This window comes from Alligator sinensis, unplaced genomic scaffold (assembly GCF_000455745.1).
Source record: "Alligator sinensis unplaced genomic scaffold, ASM45574v1 scaffold169_2, whole genome shotgun sequence".
NCBI classification, from domain to species: domain Eukaryota; kingdom Metazoa; phylum Chordata; order Crocodylia; family Alligatoridae; genus Alligator; species Alligator sinensis.
In genome coordinates this window covers 1,131,210-1,155,857 of record NW_005842077.1, presented here as the reverse complement: position 1 = coordinate 1,155,857, position 24,648 = coordinate 1,131,210, and the positions used below count along the sequence as shown (strand labels likewise).

At 48.1% G+C, this 24,648-nt stretch overlaps 1 protein-coding gene across 1 annotated transcript in view; it reads right to left on the bottom strand.

Moving 5' to 3' along the window:
- Positions 1-24,648, bottom strand: part of TTC29 (tetratricopeptide repeat domain 29) — a 220,811-nt gene that overhangs the window by 154,069 nt on the left and 42,094 nt on the right. The window contains exon 5 of the mRNA XM_014520005.2: positions 19,762-19,947. Within this exon, the coding sequence (XP_014375491.1) occupies positions 19,762-19,947 (186 nt within the window). The remainder of the gene's footprint in view (positions 1-19,761; positions 19,948-24,648) is intronic.

The following is a 24,648-nucleotide window of genomic DNA, read 5'->3' as shown; positions in this document are numbered from 1 at the left end:
CCCTACATTAAAATGTTTCTAATAAGTGACCTTCTATGGTTCAATTTAATTTTGTAATATAAAATAGTAAGTAAGATTTCTTTTGCAGTAATTTTAACATAAAATGAAATCATACAAACACCAAATACCTTAAGAGAGGAAAAACTGTTTAAGTCTAAACTATAAAAATTTTAAAGAACATATAAATGATGATGTTTAGACCTTGCACTTCTATGACTAGATTGTAGAGTTTTCATAACAAAAATGAAACAAATATGAGTAGGTCAATTTATCTCTCATTTCTAAAAACCCAACTGAAACTGAGAGACTTTACTGTAAAATTAGAAAAGAAAAAAGTTAAACATGCTATCAGCCGATTTGTTTACCGTTCTCCAGCTTTGGAAATGTACAAAAACACATTACTACAAGTAGTAGCAAACAAATGGTTTCAAATTCATTGAAAAATGCAACATGAAAAGAAAGAGTTTTTAATTTCTTTTTTAGCAGCCGTTTGGGATTTCTGGCTAAAGCTCTTGATTCAAAACATCTATTGTGGCTACTAGTAGTTTTTTACAAGGATAAACGTTAATATGTACCATATATTTCTATCAATTCAACAAGCAATTTTCTTTGTATGCTCAAGAATTACTTACAGAATTTATTAGATTGTATTACTTTGATTTAAAAATACATATAATCTCTTAATCTCCGTAACTTCAAGTCAATCTAGTAACTGTTAGGTCAATATCAGTAACTATATATTATTTCTATGTAATATGATGTCCTTTATCTGAAAACTATATCCTGTAATTTCATGGGGATGGACTCAATTATCTAATAAGACTTTTCAATCTGTCTTCTCTTAAATCTGTCAATCTTGATTTATGGGTGTTTCCATATGGCTACTGACCGGCAGGAAAATACACCAGAGTATGAAGACCTCTTCTCCTGATGCTACTTAAACCTTTTACACTGTGTTCTCTAGCCAAGTACTTCATTAGTCAACTGACATTAACTTCTCACACAACTAGAACAATATAATAGGTACTAAATAAAATAGTGTAAATGCAGAATAATTGAGGAACAGATTTATGTATGGTCTTATATAAAGTGGTCCAAGTTGGATTAGGAGTGGTCCAAATAATCAATTCTGTTAAACAAAGTTCTATTTTACATAAAAAAGTGTACCCCTAGGATCCTCTGATGTGGATAATTATCTTAAATAGCTGGTCTCCACAAGTACACAACTACTGATATTACTCAACAACCTGACTAAATACATAATGGAATCTGCCAGTGCCATACATCAAGTCTAATCAGGGGCCTAACAACATGGCTGGGCACCCAGGGCACCTGCCACTGACAGTGGGAGTGGTGACTTCTGCCACTGCCACCAGTATGATTGTGTGGCTGCAGCAACAGTCCTACCCTAATGATGCTTATAACTATAATATTTGGGAAGATGTGGACTTGTTTCAAGGTCTCAGCTACTAATGGTGCTCCTCTCTTAGGCCTCCAAAGTAGCTTGTGATGAATAGACTTTAATTACAATGGAAAAAGAGTTAAAGATTAGTAATGTTGGCATATTGTTTGTAAACTGCCTACTTATGAGATACAAGAAAACTCTTTTCCCACCTCTTAGTTTCCTCCTTTTGACAACGAAAGAAATATAACATGAAAGTGGTGCTAGAGCACAGCTTCCCACCCAAGGCAATGGTATTTGGATCCTAGTGACTATTAATTATTTAATCTTTTAAAATGCTACATGAACCACCATCATAAAAATATAACTGTTATGGAGTGAATAAAATCATGATAAAGAAAAATTCAGATAGTTGCATTTCTTCATAATCAAGTTTTGAACTAAATTAATATTTACAAACTAAGCACCGTGCATGCATGCTAGAGAAATGTTTTTCTTAAGAATTATAAACTAGAACATAAATGATATATCATTTCCTACATACAAAGGCTAGGGAGTTGTTCATAATTTTGTGTTTGAAAACAAACCTATATGGCTTCCCAAAATACAAAGACCTGCATAACAACACATTAAGCAGCATTTAAAATATAGCAGGTATAACAGTGACCACTGAAAAGTTAGCAAGAGTTACAACACACTAGTACTTTAGATTATCAATTACCTCCTTTACTGAGCAAACAATTTTCTGTCAGATTCTGCAAAACAGAAACACAAACATACAGGTTTCATTAACATTACCAACAGTAAAGTTGATATTATAATATGTTGATATTATAATATCTGATTCTGAAAAAGTCAAAACTTTATTTTAGTTTGTCGTTTCACCTTATATTGTATTATGCAGTACTCCATATAAAATATATATGTAACTTTAATTTTTTAATGTAAACTTTGCTATAGAAAATTCAAAATAAAACATTGTAACAATGTCAAAATGAAATAGTGTTTCATAAAAATGCAAAACTTTAATCAGAATGAAACCAAATTTCAAAATCAGGATTTCCTGTGGGACAGAAATACCATTTATAACCAACTTTCCTGATAAATGCATGGGAACAGGTGGTATATATTTTTTTAAAATTAAAAATCACCAAGAAAGAGCATGTAAAAGTGAATATTTTTATGTAGTCATTCATTATATTAAACTTGAAGACAAAACTCTGTATCTTCCAAAAGTGTTAGAAGAATTCTGAGGATAATATTCGAAGGAAAATACTTGCAGATTCTTTTAAAGTTCAAAATATGCTCTTGTGTAGCGATGTAGCTAAAATAAGTAGGGGCTAGATTCTAACAGCCAATGGGTGCATCTACACATGCACATTTACTGTGCAGTAACCAAAAAATACTGCACAGTACGGGCGCCATCTACATGTGCACACCCATACTGTGCAGTAACTATGGTGTCTTACACCGACTTGGGTGTAAATTTGATATTTGCACTTATGCTTGATTAGTTACTACACAATAATGCACATGTAGACACCAAACTGCACAGTAACTCTGTGTGTGTGGATTGACTTGGGACTAACTTTAGTCCCAAGTCAGGCCATACACAGCATTAATGCACCTTGATGCTTGCACTTGAAGACGCCAGCCTATTTCCGCTTACTGTGGAATTTAATGTGATGCAAATGCAAGTGTAGAGTAAGCTACTACCCAGAAGGGTGTTCTATGCTACTCATCAGCAATGGCAGATGAAATAACAACAACAATAATAATAATTGTCATGACACCTAGGAACTTCAGTAACTGATCTAGTCTCCATTATGCAAAGTGTGGTACAAGTACACCAATGAAAAACGGTCCTAGGTCCTAAAGGTGATACACTATCTAAGTACAGATAGTCAAAAAGCCCAAAGCTGAATCAGTTCAATCTTTGCAGGTTAGTTTAAGCTACATAGATTGAACCAATAAGCCAGTGAAGAGACATTCACTTTTGATTCTGAAAATGTAGCCAAATTCCTGCAGAGGCCCAGGCCAGAAGGCGGAGGGTGCTAAAGAATGCCTCCCTCCTCAGCTGAAGCAAACAGCTCAGACCAAGGCTAGCCTGCCAACCTTGCAAGGGTGGGTTTGTCGGGGAGGTGCAAAGCACCCTTGGATGCTGGAGGACTATGAGTTAACTTGAATTTGGAGGGGATTTGGGACAGAAGTTCAATAAACCACGGGAACCTAAATCAGTTAAGTCTGATACTACATTCATCCAAGTTTATCTTAAACTGGTTTCAGCCATTTTGAAAGTGGTTTATGTACACTGAACTTCTGGGCTACGGACAGAAGTTACACACAAACCAGTTTAAGTGATCAAAAACTGCTTTAAATTTGTAACAGAACAGAAGCTCAGTGCACATAAACCAGTTTCAAAATGGCTGAAACTGGTTTAAGGTAAATCTGGCTGAATGTAGTATCAGACTTAACTGATTTGGGTCAAACCAGTTTATGAAACTTCTGTCCCAGACCCCTTCCTGGTTGAAGTTAAATCACAGTTCCCCAGCATCCCAGCATACTTTCCAGTTTGGAGTCTGGGGTCAGGGAGGGGGTGTTAAACACCCCTTCCCCCACTCAAACTTACTGCTGGCTGCAACTGTGGACTACAAATCTCAGAGACCTTGGGGGCAGCAGGAACAGAAAGTGAACACAGCCAGAGAACCATGCTTTGGCACCCTCTGGCGTCTGGCATGAGCCACTGCAGGCATATGGCTGCTTTTCCTGAATCAAAGGTAAATGTCTGTCGGGTAGACAAAATATGGCTCTGCAACAGACTAGATCTGGCCTGCATGTGGACAGCTGCCAACTCACTGGATCTGGCCCATAGGTGGCTGGTGATTCCAGCCTCCATGTGGAGCTGGCTGGCAGGACTGCTTCTGCCCAGCATCATCAAACTGTGCCATGGTGACATCAGTTGTGGACCCAGGTGGGGCTTCTGCTGCAGTGGGTGGGCAGCAGTGACAGCTGTGGATGTCACCAGCAAATTCAGGAGCCCCGATGCAGAACCTGCTGGTGGTGTCAGCTGATGCCACAACCCTCCCAGCGCAATGGAAATTCCTGCCCGGACCCACAATCTGGAACCTGCCAGCAGTGTCAGTTGTGGGCCTTTATGTTAGAACCTAGATAGAAGCTTCTGCCATGTCAGGTGGCTATGCCCAAAAGCTGACACTGCTGCCCACTCACCATGGCAGAAGTCCCCATATGGGTCAACAGCTGGGCTTCAGGGCTCCTGGTGAGCTACAGCTCCTGCTGGGTTCTGGAGGCAGGGGAGAGGAGGGGAGGGGAGAGAGAGAGAGACTGAGAAGAGACAGGGAAAAGACAGAAAAGAGAGATGGATGTGGCCACATTAAGAGGCCTGCCAGCTGAAATAACTGCCCACCCCTGTTATAGGTGAAAGGGCTGTAAAGGTGTTTTGAATTCCATCCCTTCACAAAGGAAAAACAGTATGTAATCTTGTAATTAATAAAAATGCACAAGATGGCATACACAATTCAAGCATAAAATGAATATCTCCACTAATTTCTTATTAATGGATTAAATGGAATCCATTAGTTACAGAGATGGTAAGATTTTATTTTACTATGTTGCAGAACAACAAGATGTTAGGGTCTGAATTTAAACTGTTGTTTCATATCTACACCTGTTAACCAAGTACTTAAAAATCAAGGGCTTGAGCAAAAATCTATTGATGGAAAGAAAAATGTTCTACAACAAATCTTTACATTTTGTGGCTCTATAAATCAGCACAGGAGAGATTATGCAGTAATTTCAGATAAATAAAACAACTAATTTTTTTATTAAATAAGTATGAAAATGATTTAAGGAACCTATAGCATATCCTTGCTATTAAACAACATAAAATCCAATCTATTTCATGCCCTCACTAAAGTTCCAGACTAGGATTCTCAAAAGCACTGAAGCCTGTGTTTGCCAGTGAAGTCAATGAGAATTTTCACATTACCATTAATAGAGGCAAAAATGAGGCCAACCAGAAACATTTTTGAAGACTGTATCCTTAATTTTCAGTGCACTGAAGAACTATGAAAGAGTGGAACTCTGTTTTAGAAACTGTAAAGGTGAAACATGGTCTGAAACACTTGAGACTTTGGGCGTCTGTGAATATATTTGGGCTTGAGGTTTAGCCAGCTGTTAAAATGATCCACAGCACGACAGTTAACAATAGTGAGAGAGCCAAGGTTAGCATGTGTATCATTTGAACTATTTTTATGCTTTAATGCTGTACCCTACTTTCCCTGGCTTTGTCTATCTTCTGGCCTTTTAAAATGTAAACACTGGAGGGCAAGGGCAGTCTCTTCATTTTTGCTGAGTGGAACTTTTGTGTACTGCAGAATATAGACTTAGATAATTATTTTAAGTTAACTTTCCATTAAAATTAATGGCACAAATTCGCACATTTCAGAACTCTCGTTTCATGTCTTTTACAAATTCTGGCACATATCATCGTACTGATTTCTGTTTGCTATATGCTTGAAAGATTTTATTCATTGGATGTAATTGTGATGCTTAACATAATGCCTCTATGTTAACCTCTGAAAAAGTAGGTAAAGTAGGAAAAAGTAGGTAAAAGGGAGTCTTTCTACCATTCTGTACACTTGCCAGGCAGAAAGGAGCAGATATACATAAAAAAATGCATCAGTGACCACAACTTGCTTGTACTTCCCAGAGTTCTAGAAGCTACTGTCCCTGCTTGGACATCACACTCTAAACTATCACTAATTTAGAGTCACACCTTCCAAGCAAAAGAGTACTGTATTTTTATGAAAAAAAAACAGACAACATGCATTTATTTGTTCTAATTGAGTCTTTAGGCTTTCCAGATAATTTAAAAGCAGTTTATAGTAGCAATTGAAGCTTGATTTAAGAAATGCTGGCTTTTAAAACTGTATCTGACATTTAATTTGACTGGTTCTATTAAATGTTAAAAACATCCAAACAAATTTTTAAGTATCTACTTCAGCTGGATTTTTTTTTGTAGCTGCTGGTGGTGGTGGTGGTAGTGGTGCTTTTGGGGTTTTTTTTGGAGGAGGCGGGGGAAAGGGGTTGGGCTCCTGAGGATGTGTAGGTAAAAGCGTGATGGGATCTGATGTACAATCCACACAATTGCACTACCTGCCATGCCACACATGCATGGCAGGAGATGTGACTGTGGGATCGCACATCAGATCCCATTGTGTCTTACTGCTGGTGTAGGGGTAGCCTGGGATCACAATGGCAAGTAGCAAGCTCCCACAGGTGGGTGACATTAGCCATCATACCTGTGAACATTGTGACCCATATTCTGATTTAAGTAAAGCAGTGCAATACTAAAGTGATTATTGTCTGAATTTACTACTAATGTAAGAGAAGTCAAAATCTGGCTTTCTGACTGTAATAAGCTTCCATTTTCTACCAATAGACAGATATCATTATTACTATGAATATTTATATTTCATTTATCCTTCTTATTATTTAAAAGAACATACCATAGCATGGGAAGTAAAATAACTGTGTGAAAATAGCTTTCTATTCCGAAGATCAATTAATGCACCTTGCATGTAAACTTACTTAATTAGATAGGCTGTTATTTTTCACTCAATTTGGAAAAATTGTAGAAATCTTTTTTTCCACTGTACATATAAAATGATACAATGTTTCAGAACTATATGGGAAGTAATTAGTAAGTGGACTAAAAAAATCATTTCAAAGACAATTCACTCTGTATTCTGCTAGAAAACTCAGATGATCGTGTTTTGAATAATTCTACAATCTACTGTGAGCTACATCTAATTTTGTTAACTCGAATGAGCGAAATGTGTTTTGAAGGTAAAGCTTGGAAGAGTGCTGTCCCAGGGGAGCGGGGGCACTGGGAGACCCCCGCGGCGGTCAAGGGGTCTGCTTACCTCCAGCAGGGCCGGAAGAGCCGAAGAAACCCCAGGCGCCGGTAGGCCGGCGCGGGTCGTCAGCCGGGCGTTTATTCGGCTGCGGCTGAACGACGGGGGCGGGGCACGCCGGACGGGAGAAATAAATGGCGACCGTGCCGAGGCAGAGAGGCGGCTGAAGGGAGCGAGACGAGGCGCGGAGCCCCAACGAGCAGGGGATCAGCCGCCGCCTGCAGAGGACGGGGCAACGCCAGGTGGAGGCAGAGAAGGCTGCGAGCAGTGCAGCAGAGCAGGCTGCGAGCAACGCAGCGGAGCACCTGCGGAGTGCGGGGCGACGCCGAGCAGAGGTGGAGCAGGCTGCGAGCAGTGCAGCAGAGCAGGCTGCGAGCAACGCAGAGGAGCACCTGCGGAGTGCGGGGCAACGCCGAGCAGAGGTGGAGCAAGCTGCGAGCAGTGCAGCAGAGCAGGCTGCGAGCAACGCAGAGGAGCACCTGCGGAGTGCGGGGCAACGCCGAGCAGAGGTGGAGCAAGCTGCGAGCAGTGCAGCAGAGCAGGCTGCGAGCAACGCAGAGGAGCACCTGCGGAGTGCGGGGCAACGCCGAGCAGAGGTGGAGCAAGCTGCGAGCAGTGCAGCAGAGCAGGCTGCGAGCAACGCAGAGGAGCACCTGCGGAGTGCGGGGCAACGCCGAGCAGAGGTGGAGCAAGCTGCGAGCAGTGCAGCAGAGCAGGCTGCGAGCAACGCAGAGGAGCACCTGCGGAGTGCGGGGCAACGCCGAGCAGAGGTGGAGCAAGCTGCGAGCAGTGCAGCAGAGCAGGCTGCGAGCAACGCAGAGGAGCACCTGCGGAGTGCGGGGCAACGCCGAGCAGAGGTGGAGCAAGCTGCGAGCAGTGCAGCAGAGCAGGCTGCGAGCAACGCAGAGGAGCACCTGCGGAGTGCGGGGCAACGCCGAGCAGAGGTGGAGCAAGCTGCGAGCAGTGCAGCAGAGCAGGCTGCGAGCAACGCAGAGGAGCACCTGCGGAGTGCGGGGCAACGCCGAGCAGAGGTGGAGCAAGCTGCGAGCAGTGCAGCAGAGCAGGCTGCGAGCAACGCAGAGGAGCACCTGCGGAGTGCGGGGCAACGCCGAGCAGAGGTGGAGCAAGCTGCGAGCAGTGCAGCAGAGCAGGCTGCGAGCAACGCAGAGGAGCACCTGCGGAGTGCGGGGCAACGCCGAGCAGAGGTGGAGCAAGCTGCGAGCAGTGCAGCAGAGCAGGCTGCGAGCAACGCAGAGGAGCACCTGCGGAGTGCGGGGCAACGCCGAGCAGAGGTGGAGCAAGCTGCGAGCAGTGCAGCAGAGCAGGCTGCGAGCAACGCAGAGGAGCACCTGCGGAGTGCGGGGCAACGCCGAGCAGAGGTGGAGCAAGCTGCGAGCAGTGCAGCAGAGCAGGCTGCGAGCAACGCAGAGGAGCACCTGCGGAGTGCGGGGCAACGCCGAGCAGAGGTGGAGCAAGCTGCGAGCAGTGCAGCAGAGCAGGCTGCGAGCAACGCAGAGGAGCACCTGCGGAGTGCGGGGCAACGCCGAGCAGAGGTGGAGCAAGCTGCGAGCAGTGCAGCAGAGCAGGCTGCGAGCAACGCAGAGGAGCACCTGCGGAGTGCGGGGCAACGCCGAGCAGAGGTGGAGCAAGCTGCGAGCAGTGCAGCAGAGCAGGCTGCGAGCAACGCAGAGGAGCACCTGCGGAGTGCGGGGCAACGCCGAGCAGAGGTGGAGCAAGCTGCGAGCAGTGCAGCAGAGCAGGCTGCGAGCAACGCAGAGGAGCACCTGCGGAGTGCGGGGCAACGCCGAGCAGAGGTGGAGCAAGCTGCGAGCAGTGCAGCAGAGCAGGCTGCGAGCAACGCAGAGGAGCACCTGCGGAGTGCGGGGCAACGCCGAGCAGAGGTGGAGCAAGCTGCGAGCAGTGCAGCAGAGCAGGCTGCGAGCAACGCAGAGGAGCACCTGCGGAGTGCGGGGCAACGCCGAGCAGAGGTGGAGCAAGCTGCGAGCAGTGCAGCAGAGCAGGCTGCGAGCAACGCAGAGGAGCACCTGCGGAGTGCGGGGCAACGCCGAGCAGAGGTGGAGCAAGCTGCGAGCAGTGCAGCAGAGCAGGCTGCGAGCAACGCAGAGGAGCACCTGCGGAGTGCGGGGCAACGCCGAGCAGAGGTGGAGCAAGCTGCGAGCAGTGCAGCAGAGCAGGCTGCGAGCAACGCAGAGGAGCACCTGCGGAGTGCGGGGCAACGCCGAGCAGAGGTGGAGCAAGCTGCGAGCAGTGCAGCAGAGCAGGCTGCGAGCAACGCAGAGGAGCACCTGCGGAGTGCGGGGCAACGCCGAGCAGAGGTGGAGCAAGCTGCGAGCAGTGCAGCAGAGCAGGCTGCGAGCAACGCAGAGGAGCACCTGCGGAGTGCGGGGCAACGCCGAGCAGAGGTGGAGCAAGCTGCGAGCAGTGCAGCAGAGCAGGCTGCGAGCAACGCAGAGGAGCACCTGCGGAGTGCGGGGCAACGCCGAGCAGAGGTGGAGCAAGCTGCGAGCAGTGCAGCAGAGCAGGCTGCGAGCAACGCAGAGGAGCACCTGCGGAGTGCGGGGCAACGCCGAGCAGAGGTGGAGCAAGCTGCGAGCAGTGCAGCAGAGCAGGCTGCGAGCAACGCAGAGGAGCACCTGCGGAGTGCGGGGCAACGCCGAGCAGAGGTGGAGCAAGCTGCGAGCAGTGCAGCAGAGCAGGCTGCGAGCAACGCAGAGGAGCACCTGCGGAGTGCGGGGCAACGCCGAGCAGAGGTGGAGCAAGCTGCGAGCAGTGCAGCAGAGCAGGCTGCGAGCAACGCAGAGGAGCACCTGCGGAGTGCGGGGCAACGCCGAGCAGAGGTGGAGCAAGCTGCGAGCAGTGCAGCAGAGCAGGCTGCGAGCAACGCAGAGGAGCACCTGCGGAGTGCGGGGCAACGCCGAGCAGAGGTGGAGCAAGCTGCGAGCAGTGCAGCAGAGCAGGCTGCGAGCAACGCAGAGGAGCACCTGCGGAGTGCGGGGCAACGCCGAGCAGAGGTGGAGCAAGCTGCGAGCAGTGCAGCAGAGCAGGCTGCGAGCAACGCAGAGGAGCACCTGCGGAGTGCGGGGCAACGCCGAGCAGAGGTGGAGCAAGCTGCGAGCAGTGCAGCAGAGCAGGCTGCGAGCAACGCAGAGGAGCACCTGCGGAGTGCGGGGCAACGCCGAGCAGAGGTGGAGCAAGCTGCGAGCAGTGCAGCAGAGCAGGCTGCGAGCAACGCAGAGGAGCACCTGCGGAGTGCGGGGCAACGCCGAGCAGAGGTGGAGCAAGCTGCGAGCAGTGCAGCAGAGCAGGCTGCGAGCAACGCAGAGGAGCACCTGCGGAGTGCGGGGCAACGCCGAGCAGAGGTGGAGCAAGCTGCGAGCAGTGCAGCAGAGCAGGCTGCGAGCAACGCAGAGGAGCACCTGCGGAGTGCGGGGCAACGCCGAGCAGAGGTGGAGCAAGCTGCGAGCAGTGCAGCAGAGCAGGCTGCGAGCAACGCAGAGGAGCACCTGCGGAGTGCGGGGCAACGCCGAGCAGAGGTGGAGCAAGCTGCGAGCAGTGCAGCAGAGCAGGCTGCGAGCAACGCAGAGGAGCACCTGCGGAGTGCGGGGCAACGCCGAGCAGAGGTGGAGCAAGCTGCGAGCAGTGCAGCAGAGCAGGCTGCGAGCAACGCAGAGGAGCACCTGCGGAGTGCGGGGCAACGCCGAGCAGAGGTGGAGCAAGCTGCGAGCAGTGCAGCAGAGCAGGCTGCGAGCAACGCAGAGGAGCACCTGCGGAGTGCGGGGCAACGCCGAGCAGAGGTGGAGCAAGCTGCGAGCAGTGCAGCAGAGCAGGCTGCGAGCAACGCAGAGGAGCACCTGCGGAGTGCGGGGCAACGCCGAGCAGAGGTGGAGCAAGCTGCGAGCAGTGCAGCAGAGCAGGCTGCGAGCAACGCAGAGGAGCACCTGCGGAGTGCGGGGCAACGCCGAGCAGAGGTGGAGCAAGCTGCGAGCAGTGCAGCAGAGCAGGCTGCGAGCAACGCAGAGGAGCACCTGCGGAGTGCGGGGCAACGCCGAGCAGAGGTGGAGCAAGCTGCGAGCAGTGCAGCAGAGCAGGCTGCGAGCAACGCAGAGGAGCACCTGCGGAGTGCGGGGCAACGCCGAGCAGAGGTGGAGCAAGCTGCGAGCAGTGCAGCAGAGCAGGCTGCGAGCAACGCAGAGGAGCACCTGCGGAGTGCGGGGCAACGCCGAGCAGAGGTGGAGCAAGCTGCGAGCAGTGCAGCAGAGCAGGCTGCGAGCAACGCAGAGGAGCACCTGCGGAGTGCGGGGCAACGCCGAGCAGAGGTGGAGCAAGCTGCGAGCAGTGCAGCAGAGCAGGCTGCGAGCAACGCAGAGGAGCACCTGCGGAGTGCGGGGCAACGCCGAGCAGAGGTGGAGCAAGCTGCGAGCAGTGCAGCAGAGCAGGCTGCGAGCAACGCAGAGGAGCACCTGCGGAGTGCGGGGCAACGCCGAGCAGAGGTGGAGCAAGCTGCGAGCAGTGCAGCAGAGCAGGCTGCGAGCAACGCAGAGGAGCACCTGCGGAGTGCGGGGCAACGCCGAGCAGAGGTGGAGCAAGCTGCGAGCAGTGCAGCAGAGCAGGCTGCGAGCAACGCAGAGGAGCACCTGCGGAGTGCGGGGCAACGCCGAGCAGAGGTGGAGCAAGCTGCGAGCAGTGCAGCAGAGCAGGCTGCGAGCAACGCAGAGGAGCACCTGCGGAGTGCGGGGCAACGCCGAGCAGAGGTGGAGCAAGCTGCGAGCAGTGCAGCAGAGCAGGCTGCGAGCAACGCAGAGGAGCACCTGCGGAGTGCGGGGCAACGCCGAGCAGAGGTGGAGCAAGCTGCGAGCAGTGCAGCAGAGCAGGCTGCGAGCAACGCAGAGGAGCACCTGCGGAGTGCGGGGCAACGCCGAGCAGAGGTGGAGCAAGCTGCGAGCAGTGCAGCAGAGCAGGCTGCGAGCAACGCAGAGGAGCACCTGCGGAGTGCGGGGCAACGCCGAGCAGAGGTGGAGCAAGCTGCGAGCAGTGCAGCAGAGCAGGCTGCGAGCAACGCAGAGGAGCACCTGCGGAGTGCGGGGCAACGCCGAGCAGAGGTGGAGCAAGCTGCGAGCAGTGCAGCAGAGCAGGCTGCGAGCAACGCAGAGGAGCACCTGCGGAGTGCGGGGCAACGCCGAGCAGAGGTGGAGCAAGCTGCGAGCAGTGCAGCAGAGCAGGCTGCGAGCAACGCAGAGGAGCACCTGCGGAGTGCGGGGCAACGCCGAGCAGAGGTGGAGCAAGCTGCGAGCAGTGCAGCAGAGCAGGCTGCGAGCAACGCAGAGGAGCACCTGCGGAGTGCGGGGCAACGCCGAGCAGAGGTGGAGCAAGCTGCGAGCAGTGCAGCAGAGCAGGCTGCGAGCAACGCAGAGGAGCACCTGCGGAGTGCGGGGCAACGCCGAGCAGAGGTGGAGCAAGCTGCGAGCAGTGCAGCAGAGCAGGCTGCGAGCAACGCAGAGGAGCACCTGCGGAGTGCGGGGCAACGCCGAGCAGAGGTGGAGCAAGCTGCGAGCAGTGCAGCAGAGCAGGCTGCGAGCAACGCAGAGGAGCACCTGCGGAGTGCGGGGCAACGCCGAGCAGAGGTGGAGCAAGCTGCGAGCAGTGCAGCAGAGCAGGCTGCGAGCAACGCAGAGGAGCACCTGCGGAGTGCGGGGCAACGCCGAGCAGAGGTGGAGCAAGCTGCGAGCAGTGCAGCAGAGCAGGCTGCGAGCAACGCAGAGGAGCACCTGCGGAGTGCGGGGCAACGCCGAGCAGAGGTGGAGCAAGCTGCGAGCAGTGCAGCAGAGCAGGCTGCGAGCAACGCAGAGGAGCACCTGCGGAGTGCGGGGCAACGCCGAGCAGAGGTGGAGCAAGCTGCGAGCAGTGCAGCAGAGCAGGCTGCGAGCAACGCAGAGGAGCACCTGCGGAGTGCGGGGCAACGCCGAGCAGAGGTGGAGCAAGCTGCGAGCAGTGCAGCAGAGCAGGCTGCGAGCAACGCAGAGGAGCACCTGCGGAGTGCGGGGCAACGCCGAGCAGAGGTGGAGCAAGCTGCGAGCAGTGCAGCAGAGCAGGCTGCGAGCAACGCAGAGGAGCACCTGCGGAGTGCGGGGCAACGCCGAGCAGAGGTGGAGCAAGCTGCGAGCAGTGCAGCAGAGCAGGCTGCGAGCAACGCAGAGGAGCACCTGCGGAGTGCGGGGCAACGCCGAGCAGAGGTGGAGCAAGCTGCGAGCAGTGCAGCAGAGCAGGCTGCGAGCAACGCAGAGGAGCACCTGCGGAGTGCGGGGGACGACGCCGAGCAGAGGCGGAGCAGGCTGCGAGCCACACAGCAGAACCAGCTGGGAGCAACGCAGTGCAGCACCCGGGAGCGGGACAACGAGGGGAGAGGTCAGCCTCGTGAAGGGGGCAGCTGCCAGCGGGGAACCTGCCATCCGAGACGGCCGGAGGGGCGACGACGGCGACGAGAGTGGGGCCAACGATACTCCACGCTATAGAGCCGACGGCACGGGTTACTGGGGCGAGAACTATTGGGAGAGCAGAACAGACATCTGCAGCCCAAGAAAGGGGAGCGTAAGCTGGCATCCTTACGGGGAGAGGCACGACCGGTCCGAAGACCACTGGTAGTCACCAGCGGGTCGGAACCAAGAGAGCGCGAGGCAAGGACGGATTGGGGGCCAGAATAGGAAGACCTGAGGGGGCGTATGGCCGGGGTGTAGGGGAGGACGGAGCCCCGAGAGTTCCCGCGAGGAAGCACGCCAGCACCGGGGGATGCCCCGAGGGAAGACCCCCCACTGAAAGAGTCATCAAAGTCGTGGCAGGCGAGTTCTGGGGTCTCCCTTTACACCAGGCGGGGCAAAACCTGGACAGTACGAACGAAGCCCGGGTGTGCAAAACATCGGGTCCGGGCGAAGGCGGCGCGCGAACTCCAGGTGGAACAGAGGCGGGTACAAGTGCCAATACCTTTTAAAAGAACCAATAAAATCAAAATTGCACAAAATTCCCATTTTAACCATGTGACAATGATCAATTTGTATCTATAGTGACTAAATCAACCAGCATTGTTTTCTTTCTAGGGACCATCATTGTTTATTGACAGCCAAAACTCACCTGCATCAAAGTGCCACGGCAGCACATTGGCAATAGCTGACAAAAAATAACTTTCCTTAGCTTTGAAAATGAATGAACATCAAATCTATTTCCAGCCTCCAGATAAAACATAGCACTTCTAGATGGCAACTAGAATATAAGAGGGTGTAATTTCATTACATTAAAACATCCTGAAAAGTTATCATGCTGTTATTAAGTTCTCCTGCAGACATCTACATACTTTTCTTTACACTCCTAAGTAGTCATTTCATATTAAGTCCAGATTGGAAGTGTCCAAATTATTTTAAAAAAGCTACAATCTGGTTGGTGGCACATCTGCACAGAATTGTTACAAGATTTCCTCAGCCAAAGAAGCTTCCCACAAAATAAAATTTAAAATGTATGTGATTTCCTGTTTTTCTATCACTGGCTTCAAGCATGCAATATTATACAAATGTTTTTAGCTGTTAATGATTAAATGTAGATTTGCTGATTTAGATCACCAGAAAATGTGTTTAACTTGTCCAAAATATGCTAAACACTATACAGGCAGTTCTTGGACTTACAACACAATTGGTTCCTGAAAACTGCCTCTTAAGTTAAAATGTTGTAACGTGGAACTGATTTTCCCATAGGAAACAATGTTATAAATGGGGGATTGGTTTCTGAACCAAGGCCTGATACCTTATTTTCACCAAAAATACCCCAGAATTTTCTACTCAATCAATTATAGATGAGTAATATAGCTACATTAATGTATTTTTATTGTAAAAAGCAATCATATTGATTTGGAAGTACTTCTTCGAGGTGACTTTGCTGGACTTTTTGAAGGGCTCTTGGTTGGACTTTTTAAAGGGTTCTTGGCTGCAGGTTTTTCTGGAGTCTTGTCTGCTTTCTTAAAGAAAGTGTCCAAGGAAGTTTGGACAGATGTTCTCCAGGGAGATGAGCGACAGTTAACTTGTTCATTGGTGTGGCGTGGTGTCGGATCAAGCGTTGTAAAGTCAAAACTGACATCAGAAAGTTGAAACAGGGTGTCAATTTATAAATGTTGGAAGTGCGAAACATTGTAACTCGAAAAGTTGTAAGTTGAGGACTGCCTGTATATGTCTAAAGCGTAACCTAGCTCCATATAACTTTATACAAACTTGAATTCCAATAGGAAACATCATGAGGAAAACACTGGGAAAAGAACGGAAACATTTTAATTTTCAGACTGTACCTATTTTATATTTTTTAATTTTCCCTGTGTAACTACTATTTCACATGACTAAACCTGAGGTAATCACATGAAATATTCTGCTCTTACCCTTAACACTTTTTTTAGGTCAAACTTGTGATTTAACTTTTATCCTTCACAAATAAAAAGATTTTACATGTCCCCCCCAACCTTTTCCAAGTGCTCCCTCAAAGCTAATGCACCTATCTACATAAATTTAACTGTAAAAGGTAGGCCTTAACAAGGGGTATATACACTTGTACTAAGCTGACTTAAAATAAGTCAACTCATCTAAGTTGACTTACCTAAGTAGACTTAAATTAAGCCACATTGGAGCATACATAGAGCTCCTTGACATAGTAGTAGCCATCTTGTGAGCTAAGTTGGCTTAACTAATGCAACTCAAGATAGCACACCTCAGAGGTGTATTATCTTGTGCTGCATTTAAATTGACACTGCATATATGTGTATGCTCTGTTAAGTTAACTAAGTCATCTTAACTGGCAGAAAGTTAGTACATGTGTACACACCCTATGTCAGTGGAGTTCTAGGGACTGGGAAGTGTTTCTAGGAAATAACAGTAGTTCTACATCTACATGGGAGCATTTCACAGTGCACTGCAGTATTGGATTTCAGTGGTTTTTTGTAATTGCACTATAAACTTAAAAATTGAAATACTTAAAAAGTATTTAAGTACCTTTACTTAACAAATCAAAAAGAAAGAAATATTAAAGGAAATTTAGGTAATCGGGGGATAAGAGCAATGAGTCACGTTCAGTGACAACCTTTGAAGCTGTAAATAATTAGAAATAACTTTTCTTTATGTTCTTTCCTAACACAACTTTATATTCTACTATCTAAGAAACCATAGGAAGAGATTTAAGAAAGCCATCAGTTTAAAACAGATGTAAAGGAATAGTTCTATAAAGGAACAGCTGACCTAATTAAGTGCTTTTTAACTCAGAATGAAGGATTTGTCCATAACTGGCTTTGGTTTGAGCAAATATTGTCCAGATAGCAACTGAATTATGCATACACCATTTAATCTGGATCTTCCTAGTGTGGCAAACCATCTGAACATCAGCATAATGCTCAGGTGATTGTTGAGAGCCAGACCTAGGGAAAATGGTGCCCTGGGTGAACTTGTATTTTGACACTCCCTCCCAGGACCCTCCCCTCTGGCATGGGGGTCTCTGCGCCCCTCTGCAGGACACCTGCCATGCTTCTTGATGTAATTCCTGGACTCATGTGGGGACTACCCCCCTCACCCTGGAGCTGAAGGTGGCAATGAGGTACATTTCCCCAGCAGCCACACCTGATGCACTCACTGGTGGAGGGAATCTCTGAGGGCCACCTGGGCAGCTCGGCAGCATGCACAGGACAGGCACCTGCACAGCACTGGCCCATGCCACAACACACGGCAGTTCCTTGGCGATCAGAGTCTGACTCTGCATCCGTGTGTACCTGGCTCTGCCTCCGCAGCTTGGCTGCATCCAGAGGGACAGGCAGGCAGTGCCCACCATGGGCTAAGACTTGCACTGTGCTGCCTTGCCGCCTGTGCCCCCCAGCCCTGCCTGGCTGGATGTTGGCTTCAACAGCACTCCTGTGGTTGCAGAGCTTTGCGGGCAGTGGGAAAGAACTGGTGTTGTGTGTGCAGCATGGAGGTGGTGGCATCGTGGGAAGCCAAGTCCCCTTCCTCTCAGGGGCCAGAGGGTAGAGGGAGACAGTATGTGAGGACATGCTCAGGAGAGCATTGTTGTGGAATGATTCATGCTGGGAGAGCCCTGGGTGCTCCTGGTTCCTGCGCCCCCCCAGTTCCATGTGACACTCACTCTAGTGATACCGCTGGGTGGGGCAGTGTGGGAGTGAGCGCCAGATCACACGTTACGGGAGGGGCACTGTAGTGGGGTAGACCCTTCCCCCCTACTCCAGGTCAAAAGCAACTTGACTGTAGCTCACACCCCGTGCTACCTGCACAGCTGCAGGTGTTGCCAAGATCACACCTGGGGAGCACTGGACTGTGCTTGTGTGTGTGTGCATAAGTACATAGCACCCTGCTAACCATGGATTCCCCCCTAAGACCAGCTCTATCCGGCTATGCAAAAAATAACAATTCGGAGGCTTTGGGGATAATAATATTTGGTTTGTTCCAATGTAGAATAAAATCCTCAAATTAAAAACATTCTTTGCAAAACAGAATTAAAAAATCATTTGGAAAAACTAAAATGATTTATTTATGATAAATTGTAGGAAGAAACCTTCCATAATAGGAAGCCAGGAGTTCGGAAACCCTGAGAATCTTTTGGCTCCCAATTTCTGAGGCTCCCTGGAGCTGGGTGCCTTGAAGTTGGGGATCTGGCACTTCCAGGGTTTCTGTTCCCAATAAACCCCCCAGGCAGGATTCCAAAAACCCTTGAATCTGGAAGACTGGATTTCCCAGCAGCCTGCCAGGTAGGCTGCTGAGGAGCTTGGTAAGCCAGCTGGCATGAAATCAGACATGTTTCAAAACATGCCATTCCATCAGAGAATTTCCCACCAGCTCTATTGCTGGCACTGTTAAGAATAATGGAATTCTAATGTACAAAATACACACCATGTGGCAGTCTGAGGGACCAAATACCTCACCTTGAAAACCAGGTCCCCCAAAGCCATCTTAATTGACTCTCTTCCAGAGTCCCCACTTTTGCCTTAACCTTGTAATGTTTAAAAACTCTTCCTGCAAATTTTAAGCCTTCTCACTGAACTGTGCAATGCTTTCACAGATACATATTGCTTATGCTGGTGTTGTCAGTCTTGAAGGCAAAGGGTTAGAGGCAGGATTAGGTAGTAAGACTTGCTGTACAGAGTTTCCATTCTGTACAAAACCACTTTTACTTTAAAAACCTTGGAAATTCCATAGAAAAAAACACTTTTTTAAAAGGAATACTGCAAATGTATGATTCAAATCAGGTGTGATAGCAAAATCACTGCCATGTTAAATCTTATCATGACTCCATTCTTGTTCATCTGCATTTGATAACCCTTAATTACATAATGCTAATATTCCTCAAACATTTACACAGATATCTCAAATGCTTTCTTTGAATATTTTTCTGAATGTTTAACCCTATCACCTTCTGCCCATGCTATGCCTTTTGCATATTTATTTCTGCTAACATTTGAGTGATCACAGTTTGAGGGCAAAAATATTAATGGGAAGCAAATTTCAAGACAGCTATATGGCCAAGTATTCTTGGAAATTACACACATGAGATTTCATGCTAGAAGTCCTTACTGGTTCATGCAAGCTAAAAACAAGAACTATACAAATGTTTTTTACATGATCAATTATGTCAAAACAGTACTGCTCTAAATCTGAACATTTGTTAGCATTTCATAAAGTAAAAATTAATAAAGATATTCATTAGTACAAATAATTAATATATTTGAAGAAATCATAAAATGTTTGGGTAACAAATAATTAATATATTTGAAGAAATCATAATTTGTTTGGGTCCCCCTAGCCATTAGAAAGAGTCTACATTTTAATAAATTCACAACAAATATTTCACCCATTTTTTTGTCTTGTATCAAGCAGGATTGTTGGTAGAAACCTTCAGACACGGTCACTGGTATACTCAATCCTTTCTGTCATGAAAATGCAATTTTTAAAAGGGTTTTTTTCTGTTCGGATATTTTCTTGATCTCATAGGTTTACAGTTTAAGACATTAGCCAGTAAACTCTTAAATAATCCGTAAGTAAAAAAACGCAGTAATATCTGGAAAGCACAACTATATTTGTGTATAAGGGAATGCTTCCTTTGTTCATGTCTAGTTTAAATGTATTTGCTGAAGCTGAAAACAAGTGTCATTGCTGGAAAAAAAAACCCTCAATGTCTAATTAAATACTTTTCTACATCTAGGTTTGCGTATCTAAACATTTAAATTATGACAACTGCAAAAACGTTGATACTTTAGCTTCAGATCATGTACTACAGTATAAGTACTGTGCACAGGAATCAAATACAAGCCAACCAAACATGGCTGTCTGAAAAAATGAATACCTTAACATTTTGATATAATGATATAAACTGTCAATTACTTACCTTGTTCCTCATTGACAAGGCCCATATTTGCATGTGCCTCAGCCTCTTTTTTCCCCCCATCAATTTTGATCAGTTGAGCAGTGTTAAAACATTGTTCATAGAAGTAATTCCTTAACCATTTGTCTTCAGGGTTGTTGAAGCAATAGGCCAAATTAAGCTGGTTAATGTACACATCTTCATAGTATTCTTAAAATGAAAAAGAAAGTACAACTTAGTCAAAATAGTGGGATACTATCCACATGCAAGATGGATAGTCTTTTGAGTAACATCAGATCTCTTACATGTTGGTATAGGGTCTTGTAACAAACATAACAGTCACCATTCATCCACATAAACACAGTTAAGCTCTCTTGAAGAAACAGAAGTCAGGGGAAAGGATAAACTCCCAAATAAAACCATAATTGAAAAATGGATTGTGGCAGGAATATAAATAAGTTAACATTATTTTCTATATACTGGAGTAAAATACAGTTCATGAAAATCTGCAAAAATCAATACTGAAGAAACTGACCCTTAAGAGTATAAAAAGTAAAAGTATAAAAGTATAAAATTATGCATCAGCAAAAGCACTACTATGTGGAACTCAGTGCTTGAAACAGTATGCTGAGCCACTAAACAAGGGAGTCTCTTATATGACTCTTAAGCAACCTCCTAGGTAACGGGCTAGGGACAGACATTACACATAAACCGGTTTAAGCGATCAGAAACTGGTTTAAACCTGTAACAGATGTTCAGTGCACATAAACCAGTTTGAAAATGGCTGAAACCGGTTTGAGATAAACCTAGTTGAATGTAGCACCAGACTTAACTGATTTGGGTCAAACTGGTTTATGCAATGTCTGTCCCAGCCCTCTTCCTGGTTTAACTTAAACCAGAGTTCCCCAGCATCCCGGATGCTTTGCAGCCCTGGGCGGGGCTCTCTGCTCCACAGCAGGGCTGGCCCTGCCGCTCTACTCCCTGGCTGGAGCTCTGGCAGAGACTGCAGGCACAGGGGTCTGCCTGGCTTCCTCCTACCCCCCTACCCGCTCAAGCAGGTATTCCCCCCTCCCCTCTCACAGCATGGACTGTAGCCAGCATGGGGTATGCTAGCTAATGGTGAGAGGTGTCTGTGTAAGGCAGACAGGCCAAAGACTGACAGGACAGTGTCTGCTTAGTGCTTTTTGGAGCTAAAAGAAGAGCTTAAACTAATAAGAAAGGCTTTTGTTTTCATGATGGGCTAATAAACACTGCGTTTCTCCCTGAAACCCCCCCCTGCTGTGTAAGTAAATTCTGTGCAACTCTCTGCTGGCTCCCTCACTGGTTAGGAGCAGCAAGGGTGTGGGGGGGAACCCCTCCCTAATGAGAGCATCCTTCCCGGGCCTGGCCACACCACCCTCAGCACTGTGAAGGGAAGGGAGGGTTGCTCTAGTGCCCTCTGGCTTCCAGACTGAGCCGCTGCAGGCATGTGCCTGCATTTCTTTAGTCCAGAGGGGATGTCTGCACAGTTACAAACTGGTTCAGCCTAGCCAGGTTAGACTAACCTGCAAAGGTTGAATCAATTCAGGCTCAGGCTTTTTGAATATCCGTCCCTAGTCAGGGAGTTAAAGGGCACGTGTAGACAAAACAGGGGCCCAAAATTGAAGTGGTGTGTTTTTTAAAATCTCAGCCCCACTGAGTAAATACAAACAGTCCTCAACCAAATCTTCACCCCTTTGGGTGTTCACTCTCAGTGGGCAGAAGCATCTCTTCTCCTGGTGGCCTCAAGTTCCTCCTATATAGCAGAAAAATCCTGTTCTTCATAACCAGGGCAAGTCTATATGCAGGCCAGGCCCTCTGCTGCCTGTCATCTGACCTGGCTTATAGTTAACAGGTGCTGCTAACTCCCCTCACAGCAGCCTGGTATTCTGCTGCTCATAGTCTGTAGGCTGAGCTCTGAAGCCCATTAAGCAGGGCTGCTTGCAACTACTGTTCCCTGCAACTGGACTCTCTGTAAGCAGTACTTGCTTTGTTTTGTGCATTTAATAACAGAGGTAGGAGGTAACAAGGAGCAATGAAAAAAAGACACCTAGTTTTCATATACATCTGACTTTTGTAAAAATGACATAGCTCTTCAATCAAGTAGCTTATGTTAATTTATATCTTATTTAGATTCCTCATATCCCTAGTTTCTGTTCTTTGTAGTATTTCATAATAAGCTTCTCTTAAAAAATATACAGAATTGTCATTTAAAAAATCAATGGTGCTATTTTATTCAGACCAAACATTTCTGTGCTTTCTTAATAATCTTTTTTGTACCCATAGTTCACAGGTTTTCCCAAAGCTTCCTTAGCCCTGTGGGCCATGTCACTTCTCCTCATTCCTAGGGGCAGACACAAGAAGTGGAACCTGGAAGAGAGAGGGAGAGCCTGAAGACCCTGGTACAGGGTTACCAACTCAAGAATGTTTTTTTTTTACTGACAATCTGCAAACTTTTTTACCAACAATGAAACTTTTTTTTTTACTGATATATGATTTACGTAATTTAAATGCAACCCTTTTGCCAGGCCCTGGATGATATTTGCAAGGGATAGGATTCAAATTTAAGGATTTAACACCAACCATAATAACAAAGTTGGTGACTGCCTGAGTGCAGCAATAGTTTTACACTGTACTGCCCCCCACAAGGGTTTCCCTACTCATCCCCACACCCTGATCTCCTCAAACACATCCTGCATGGTGCTGCCTCCAGCCAGCCCACTCCCCAGCCTTACTCCTGCTGGTTCTCCTCCCCGCATCTTAGCACAGTGGCATGGATCCCCACCCGTTGCCTCTCCCCTTCTTGTGCCTATAGCTCTGTCTCAGCCAAACCACCCCAGCAAGCATCTGTTAGAGGCATGGGATAAACAAAAAGATGCAGCAGCAGCATACAGCTGGCCCAGGGGGAGCTATGCAAGCCACAAAGCCCTGAAAGAGAGCTCCCATTAGCATGCCTACTCTCATTCAGATAACACTTATCTGGTAACACTTTTGTGCTCCATCTATCAAGCGCGTTGTTGTTTAGCATTTTTACAGGTGGCTCTAATTTTTTTTTTTTTTTTTTTTTTACACATTATGGAAAGGTGTTTTTTGCCCTATTTTTTAAGGGCTGTCTGTATGTTTATGGATATTTGGCAACCCTGCTCTGACAGCAGCAGCAAGAGTCTGATGGACAAGGAAGCAGCAACTGGACTGGCAGCCCAGGGGCTTCTGGTTAACCCCTATGAGATTGTCAGATAACTCTAGCTTAAATAATCAACTTTATGGTCCCTTGGCCTCCTGGTTATGCTTCTTGCTCTTCAGGGATAGCAGAAAGAATTCTGGTACTGGAACAACCCTCAGATATGCTCTCTCTTTTTTTTCTTTTGTGGAAGACAGCTATAAAGGTAGGCAGCCCACTTCATAGATTTTCAGATGACACCAAGTTGGATGAGCTTGGAGACATTTTGGAGGACAGAATTCAAAATCAAAAGGATTCAAAATTACCTTAATAAATTAGAGAAATAGTCTGAAATATATCAGATGAAATTCAATTCAATTGACCGGGAATTCTCAGGTCAGCTTGCAGAGGCAGTTAGGTCAAAGGATGTGGTCATCATGTGGGACCTAAATTATCCAGACATCTGCTGGGAAGAGCAGTCAGACAGTTTGACCGCTCACCTAGGTTCCTAGCCACGTTACAGGACCTCCAGCTAACCCAGGAGGTGCACAGTCCCACCAGGGAAAATGCCTTGTTACACCTGGTCCTGGCCAGAGGCGATGACCTGGTGAGGGGACTGCAGGTGCTCAATCACCTGGGCGACGCCATCGCCTACTGGAATTCACCATCCAGCGCAGGGCGGCAAAGGCCTACAGCAAGACAGTAACCCTGGACTTCAGGAGGGTGGATTTCAATGAGGTAAGGACATTAGTTGGGGAGAGACTGAGATCCCAGAGGGTAGGGGAGTTGGGAGTCCAAGAAGAGTGGTCATTCCTTAAGGAGACGATCCTCCAAGCTCAAAGGGTAGCAATCCCAACAAGGGCCAAAGGGAACAAGAGTGCTCAAAAGCCCCTTTGGCTAAGAAAAAGCATCCAGGAACGTCTCAAGGCTAAAAAGGAGGTGTACACCCAATGGAAGGGAGGGGCCATCACCAGGAAGGACTATACAGCTGTTGCTCAGGTTTGTAGGGGGGCTGTTAGGAAGGGTAAGGCGAAGATGGAACTGGGACTACCAACCTGGATCAAGGACAATAAGAAGTCCTTTTTTAAATACATAGGAGGTAAAAAGAAGGTTCTGGGTAACGTAGGGCCTCTGCAGGACATGCTAGGAAGTCTGGTGGTAGCACCAGACATCAAAGCTAACTTATTTAACAACTTCTTTGCCTTCATTTTTCTGAGCAGGGACCAGGTCATCCCCCCCATCATGATCCTTGACGGTCCCAGGGGAGGTGCAGCCAGGCCCAGGGTCAGAGTGGACCTAGTCAGGGACCTCCTGGTGGGACTGGATGGATCCAAATCAGCAGGTCCTGATGATCTCCTCCCCAGAGTGCTGAGAGAACTAGCAGAGGTCATTGCCTCTGCACAGAGGTCCCTTTGCACAGCTTTATGAGCATTCATGGTGCTCTGGCGAGGTGCCAGAGGACTGGAAGAGGGCCAATGTGGTCCCCATTTTCAAAAAAGGGAGGAGGGAGGACCCAGGAAACTATAGGCATGCTAGTCTTACCTTGGTCCTGGGGAAGCTCTTTGAGAAAATTATCCAGGAGCACATCTGTGAGGGACCAGCAGGGGAATATATGCTTAGGGGCAACCAACATGGGTTCATCAGAGGCAGGTCATAGATTCATAGATTCATAGATGTTAGGGTCGGAAGGGACCTCAATAGATCATCGAGTCCGACCCCCTGCATAGGCAGGA